This window comes from Falco punctatus (assembly GCF_963210335.1).
Source record: "Falco punctatus genome assembly, chromosome: 11".
NCBI classification, from domain to species: domain Eukaryota; kingdom Metazoa; phylum Chordata; class Aves; order Falconiformes; family Falconidae; genus Falco; species Falco punctatus.
The window spans coordinates 16,776,856-16,783,694 of NC_137591.1; the positions used below are offsets into that span (position 1 = coordinate 16,776,856).

General features: G+C 52.3%; 1 protein-coding gene across 1 annotated transcript in view; it reads right to left on the reverse strand.

The window, feature by feature from the left end:
- Nucleotides 1–6,381, reverse strand: part of SYDE2 (synapse defective Rho GTPase homolog 2) — a 29,374-nt gene extending 22,993 nt beyond the window's left edge. Inside the window, exons 1-2 of the mRNA XM_080406730.1 lie at nucleotides 5,852–6,381; nucleotides 1,658–2,386 (exon numbers count right to left, since the gene is read on the reverse strand). Coding sequence (XP_080262856.1) covers nucleotides 1,658–2,386; nucleotides 5,852–5,960 — 838 coding nt within the window. The 5' untranslated portion in view covers nucleotides 5,961–6,381. The remainder of the gene's footprint in view (nucleotides 1–1,657; nucleotides 2,387–5,851) is intronic.
- Between the last annotated feature and the right edge of the window lie 458 nt (nucleotides 6,382–6,839).

Consider the following 6,839-nt stretch of genomic DNA (forward strand, 5'->3'; position numbering starts at 1 on the left):
AAAGTACCTTAATTAACTCACTGCATAACAAACCTATCGAGTGAAATATATAACACTCCTCCTGGCTTCACGAGACACTTTAAATGGGCAATTTTGCCTTGAGAAATAAACGTTTCTTCAGTATGAAAACAATTTTGACCTTTTTCTTCTTACATAAAGAGATTGATTTTTTTTTTAAAAAGTCACCTATATACTGAGAGATTAACCACCTAAACGGGGGTTCAAACAGCTTGCAGGATACACATATACAGCCTTCTTAAATAACCATGCTTATTGACGTCTCCAAAGCACCTAGAGATCCAAAGATGACAAAAAAAATCTACCTAATGACATGGTATTCCATCCCTCTTGCAAGCAAATACAACTGGTCTAAGTATTTAATGCAGCAATAAAGTGAGCTATTTCTAAATAAACACCCGACAACTTTAACACACTCTGCAACTAAAAATACACTTGTATCTGCAGCACTTCCACAAAAAGAACAAAATGTGAGCTCCCAGAAGAGAAGACCAAGTGTTTTTTTGTTCCACTGTTTACAGCGGTTGCTCTGGTGCCTTTAAAAACAAGCCCCATTCCCAGAAGCAATCTCCGCACTGGGAATCCAGGCACAGCGGCTGCCGGCCGGCAGGGATGCGGGGCCAGGGCCTTGCTGGGATGGCGAGACCAACCCCAGCCGTGGGCTCCGGGCTCCAAAGCCAGCGTTTCAGGTCCTCGCTCCTGAGCCACACAGAAATACAGGCTCTTAAATGGCAGTGCAAAGAAAAGGTGAACTTTCTCCAAACCAGGGAACATGGAATTCCCTGTGTCTTGAAGTTTACACTGTTTCTAACTCTCAAAAGGATACTAGAGTTAAGGTCAAGATAATGTAAGACACATCACTAATTAAAAATAATACCTCTCTGGAAAGGGTTGGGGTTTTTACGCTTACTTTTGTTCGGTGTGGCTTTATTTTTGTTTGTGTTTTTTTAATAGGCTGGGAAAAATCTTTAATAAAATGTTGAACTCACACGCTAATGGAATTATGGAAATGAGACTACCAAACACTCAGCCAAAGATAACAAGAAACAAAGAGGCTGGCTTCTGAGAGTGAAAACCACTCCTCTCCAGTCTATTAGATTAGCCTGAGACAGCCAACAAGACAGCAATTACAGAAAGCGACGTGATGAATAGCATTTATACAGTCTTCCAAAAAGTCTTTATTAAAAAGTCCCAGACAGCAAGTTAAAGAAACTTATGCAGACATTAAGTAGCTTCAAGGCTGGAATCCAAGGCCAGGGTTAGACACTAGCTAACAAAGGAAAGCCAGCGTGTCCTCACATTACCAGCCTTTGGCAAGCTCGCTTTGTAAAGCCTTCATCTTCAGCAGGATGGAGGCCCAAGAGCACAGAGGACAACTACACCTGGACATGCCGTGAACAAACTGACTGACAAAAAACTGTGCAGCTCTACATTTAGTAGGTATCAGTCTCACAATCTGAGTCTTTCTTTATGAACATGACATGTATTTCCACCTTTTTGCTCGATAAATGATAACTCCACAAGTTTGCTTGATAAAGATAAAAAGGGGGAGAAATAGAAAAGAGACATTACAAGGGTTTATTATTCCTCTAAAAGAAAACGGAGAACATAGCACTTTTATGTTCCTGAACCCTCTTACCTGTTGAAGGGCACTTAAAGGCAGGATTGTCCTCTACTGCTGGCACACTGGGAGCCTTGCAGGCAAACCTCTGCCAGTGCTGCTGCACGTGCTCCCCAGGATGCGCGGCATCAGCCTGACTCTCTTCGCTAGGCTGAGCCATCCGACTGCTCCCCACACTCTCCATGCAGCGTGGGGGACCCTCACTGGGACTCATGGCCATCCCAGAGTCACCCCCAGGGGTGGGGTGGTACCAAACAGCCGCGGAGCCCACAGCACCAGGGCTATTCACAGCAGAAAGGCAGATCCTCGGCAGATCAGGCTCATCGTCTTCAGGGATCGGGTTGTACCATATTTCTCCTTCATCATCTGCATCATCATCCTCACCAAAGTCCAAAGCAGCGCTCCTGGGTGCAGCAGGGCTCGCGGTGCTTGGTAGGGCACCCACAGGAGCGCAGCTTCGTGTGGGGCGCTGCCGCCCCACTGGGGATGTGGAAGGAGCCCGTGGCACCACAGGCTCAGGCAGCGGGATGGGAGATTTGGGTACCAGGATAACGGCCCCGTGCGTTTCCTTACAGGGGTCATCTTCTTCCCGAGGAGGAGGTCGGTGCGTGCTCTGCTGTAGCCAGCTGCGTTTCTTAGAAACAGTAATGCTGTTCACCTGCGGCTTGTGCTCAGGGACCTCGCTGGCCTGGGGGGACTTGGGCTCCTTCCTGCTTCTCGAAGCTATGTAAACATTTTCTATTAAATCTGTTCCCAGAAAGAAAGGCAAAAAGAGAGGGAAAGACAAGTATTTAGTTTATTGTTTTGCTTTTGACAGATGAACACATACGCTGCCACAAGACATCTGCATTAGACCTCATTCGAGAGGACAAAAGATAAGTTGAAATCTAGTTTTGTGATCACATCAGCCTCTCACAGGAGAACAAGTACATAATTAATAGAGTCAGGCTTGTTTGGCTGTATTTTTAACACCATGTAATTTATATAAATGGCAGTGAGATAGCTCTGCTGAAAGGTCACGCATACTTACATAGAAATAGCTGCTTTTTTCCTGCAAAGTTCAGGTAGAATTGGTTTGAAAAGTTGCTACAGAGTATTTCTCCAGTTTACTTACATCAATGAAGAAATAGTCCCTGATTTCCATGTAATGTACCACTTAAATGGCTACAAAAACCCCCACACAGCCTCCCTTCTAGACTTACATATAAATAAAGGTCAGGATATCTCCTGCACAAAAACCTCCAGAAGGGGCTGTCCTTACCAGCTTTATCCTATACTTAAGACAGAAGCATCCCCTGATTTGTGGGGAATAAAATGAAACACACCACCTTGAAAGGAAGGCAGGAGGAAGAAATGCTGGGAAGTTTTGAAGTACCTTATCACACAACAAAAACTGCATTCGACACCTGATCAAATTCCACTGACTGCTCCCAGAACTTGACACAATTTCTTTAAAGCAACAGCCAAATGTTTAATCATGCATCAAAAAAGTCACTTTGTTTAGGCCCCGTGTCTGAGCACGCCCAAGCAGCCCACCAGCAGCAGTGCCGTACCCCTGGTACCCCCAGCAGGCTGCAGGGCACCACAGCAGTCCGTCCAGGGGGGTGCAAGAAGACAGCACCTCACGCCCAAGCAAGCACTGGCCCCTTCGCTAGGACTGGAAGGAAAGCTGCAAATGCATCCAACTTACAAACAGGGAATGGAGGTCAGCCAACCCTCCGCGGAGGAGGACAACCCAGACAGGGTTTGCTCAGCCACCAAGTCTAAATGAGGATAACTGCATTCTCATAAAACAGAAAACTTGTTTTCATGCGAAGCCCTCTGCAATTGGAAATTCCAGCTGGAAGCAGCTATTTGATACTGCTTGAACATTATTCTCAGCAAAAAATTATTTACACACCAATAATGGATCTTAAAATATGGGCACCTCTCTGGAGGACTCAAGGAGCAGCTCTGTAAAGCCAGCCAAGTTCACTGTAGACAGGGGGACAGGAACGAGACGGTCACTTGAACACCTTCCCTTCGACCCTTTTTTTAGGTTTGTACTTTTAATGATAGAAGAGATCCTTGATAAGATCTGAAACACCATCATTTCATTTGATGAAAGATTCATCATTTAATGATTTTATTTTAAAAGCGAGGTTTACTTGTTTAGCTAAACTACAATATAAACACTGTTTGTTATCTGAAGAATTAACTTGGTTCAAAGAACCAACAAAATTAACCGTGCTCGTTTTGAAGCCTGTACACACCTTCATTGAAGTGCTTGGCTACACTAGGGCCCAAGTCAGCATGTTAACAGAATCTAGGGAAAACGTGAAAGCAGGGCTGAGGATGCAGATCTCTGGCAAAGTTTCAGTGACTTGGCAGCAGCTGTATTCCTTCCCCCACCCAGAGCCTGGAAACGTAAGCATGCCATCGTAAAGGCTCCCCTTCACACAATTTTACTACTCTTTCAAATAAGAACTAACCAAAAGAAGAGGAAACCAATCTGCAGCAGGCACACGGCTACGGCTGCATTTCCAAGAAGTCAGTTTGGATCGGTGACCTCTTGGGCAGGCATCCTCCCGCCGGTGATGGCAACCTCAAAGCCCTCCACTTCTGCATGGCCAGCCCAAGGCACGGCCCCTGCTCCAGTGGCACAAATAGATGGGAGCATCCGAGAGCTGTATTTCCACAAAGAAAATTATCTCCTGTTTCAGCACAGACACGCAGGCCCTTCCACACAACCTCCTGCCGTTAAGGCAGCCTACAATTCCCAAAGCGGCAGGCTCCTAAGAAGTACAGGGTGCCTAAATATATACCCAGTGCCACATCTGGCATCAGCCTCTGGCTGCCCTTCGGTCCCAGCCGCAGCAAACGCACAGAGCAAGTTCACCTTTGTTTTCAACATGCATCCGGGTACCTCGATAACAAACCATCCGCAAAAGCTTACCACAGAAACATTAATAAGCAAGCACCTCCAGCACACTCCCGTAATCCTACTGCTTGCAGAGACACGCCAGCTACCACACGTACCCAAAAGCAGCCCTTCTCAGTCTCCCACCCAGCCAACATGCTGACAGAGGTCATCGATTGGAAGTGTTCACTGAATCTCTTCCAAATGATGCACTTACCCGTACATCTTCCAGCTGCAGTTTTTGCAGGCGATAGCAGTATTAGCAAGCGTTGCTTCCCCTCTGCTCGAACTTGGCCCTGCTCCTGAAAGCCCTTATGCCTGTGTTTATTTTAGTAACATGCAAGTATCTGCACAACCAGCGGTTCAGTATCACAGAGTGAGTTTTCCAGGTCGTTAGATGTTACAGTAACGAGCCAATTTTAAATAAATACAAAGCTTTCAGAGATACACGAGTCAGGCACGGAGTTTTTGCTCTGGAGCGAAGTTTCACTCAGAAGAACGCTGCCTACTGTCCATTTGTACTTTAATGCATTTAACATATGCTAAAAAGGCAGCCCAGACCTCCGTGCAAATACAGAACGCGACAACGGTTCCTTCCCGAGGCTTCAATGCAGTATTTAAGGAGTCGGGTGCCCCCTTCACCTTCCCCTCTACCTACGGAAATTTAAATGCATTTAAAAAACTTAAAAATACACTGAACAGCTAAGCCATTGCGGTAACAACAGCGGCACGGTCCGAACGCGGAGGCGCCGCGTGTGAAGCCCAAGGGGGCGAGGGCCGCCCCCGCCCCGCCCGGGGGAAGCGCCGCCGCGCACCGGCGTTGCCCGCACCGGGACACAAGTCCCGGCCCTTCTGGCGGCTATTTTCAACGCGTTTTCTCGCGCCACTAAGTTTTCTAGCAAAACTATAAAATAATTAGGAGTTTAAGGGGAACTACAGCAGGACTCAACACCGCTCTGGAAGCCGTCAAATGCACCTCGAGAAGCCAGCCAAGCAGCGCGCAGGAGCCACAGGCGGCCGCGGGGCAGGGAGCCGCGGCGGTTCCCGCACGGCGCGGGTGCGAGCCCAGAGCCGGCTCCGCTGCGGGAGTCCTCACCCCGAGAGGAAGAGCGGTTACTGCCGCGACGACGCCACCGCTGCGGGCCGGCCCGAGAGCCGAGACCAGGGGCGGCCCCGGCCCGCGGCTCCCCGGGGAGCGGGCACGGCGCGCCCCGGGGCTCCGAGTGCCTGGGCGGCGGGGGCACCGGCCGCTCGGCTGGCGAAAGGGTGGCCGCGGGCGGGCGGACAGCCGGGGCCCGGCGGCGCACACTTACCCTGCGGGGCGCAGATCCCGCCGTGGCGGTGCCCGGCGCCCGCCGCCGCGCCGCGCTGGGACCTCCTGCCCCGCAGCTTGGAGAGCGTCCTGCGGAGCGGGTCGGCCATACCTGGGTGCTGCCGCCCTCAGCGGGCGCTGCCCCCCGGCCCGCGGGAGCCGGCAGCCCCCCTGCGCAGCGGCGGCGGCAGCCCTGGGCCGCGCTGCCCCATGGCGGCGTGGCTCCGCGCGCCCGGCCCCGGCTCCGCCGCGCACATACTTGGCATAGCTGAGCGGGGTGAGAGGGCGCGCGCACTGCGCATGCCCGCCGCGGGGGCGCCGCCCGCCCCGCCCCGCCCCGCCCCGCCTCAGGGGGCGCCCGCTGCCGCGGCGGGGGTGCACCGCCCGGGACGGCCCCTGAGGCGCGGAGGGGAAGGGGTGCCGCCCCGGCCCGCCGGAGGGGACCCGGCCCCTACGGTGCGGGGCTGGGGGACCGCTGTGCCTGCCGGTGGCGGCCTGAGCACCTGGGGTCACCGCGGGCGGGTGGCCGGGCTGCCCCGGGCCCGTGAGCCACCATTGCCGGGCTGCACCCGGGCATCCTCCGTCACCGTGCGCACGGCCTGCCCCGCCACAGCGCTGGGGATCCACGTTTTAAATGCTGCTTTCCCCCTCACGGTAATTGTCCCCCAAGAAACCAATCTGTAGGCTGCGAGCTAATTTCTCCCCTCTGGGCTCAGGCCGCGCTGCGGCAGCCCCGCTCCCCGGCAGGACTTTAGGCCGCTCCGGGCAGCACGGCTGGCCCTCCGACAGCCTTTGCCCAGAGCAGTGCCAGCAACGCGGGGGCGAGGTTGGCCTCGGTGGTGGCCACTCTAGTGTTCCAACCGAAATGCCACACAGGTGGAAAACAGGTGGCATTAGGGCAGCACGGATGCTGCACAGGCTGCTGACGCGGGCGAAAATTCGGGCGTTGTGTGCGTCTTGCTCAGCTGCATCGAACATCAGTTCCATTA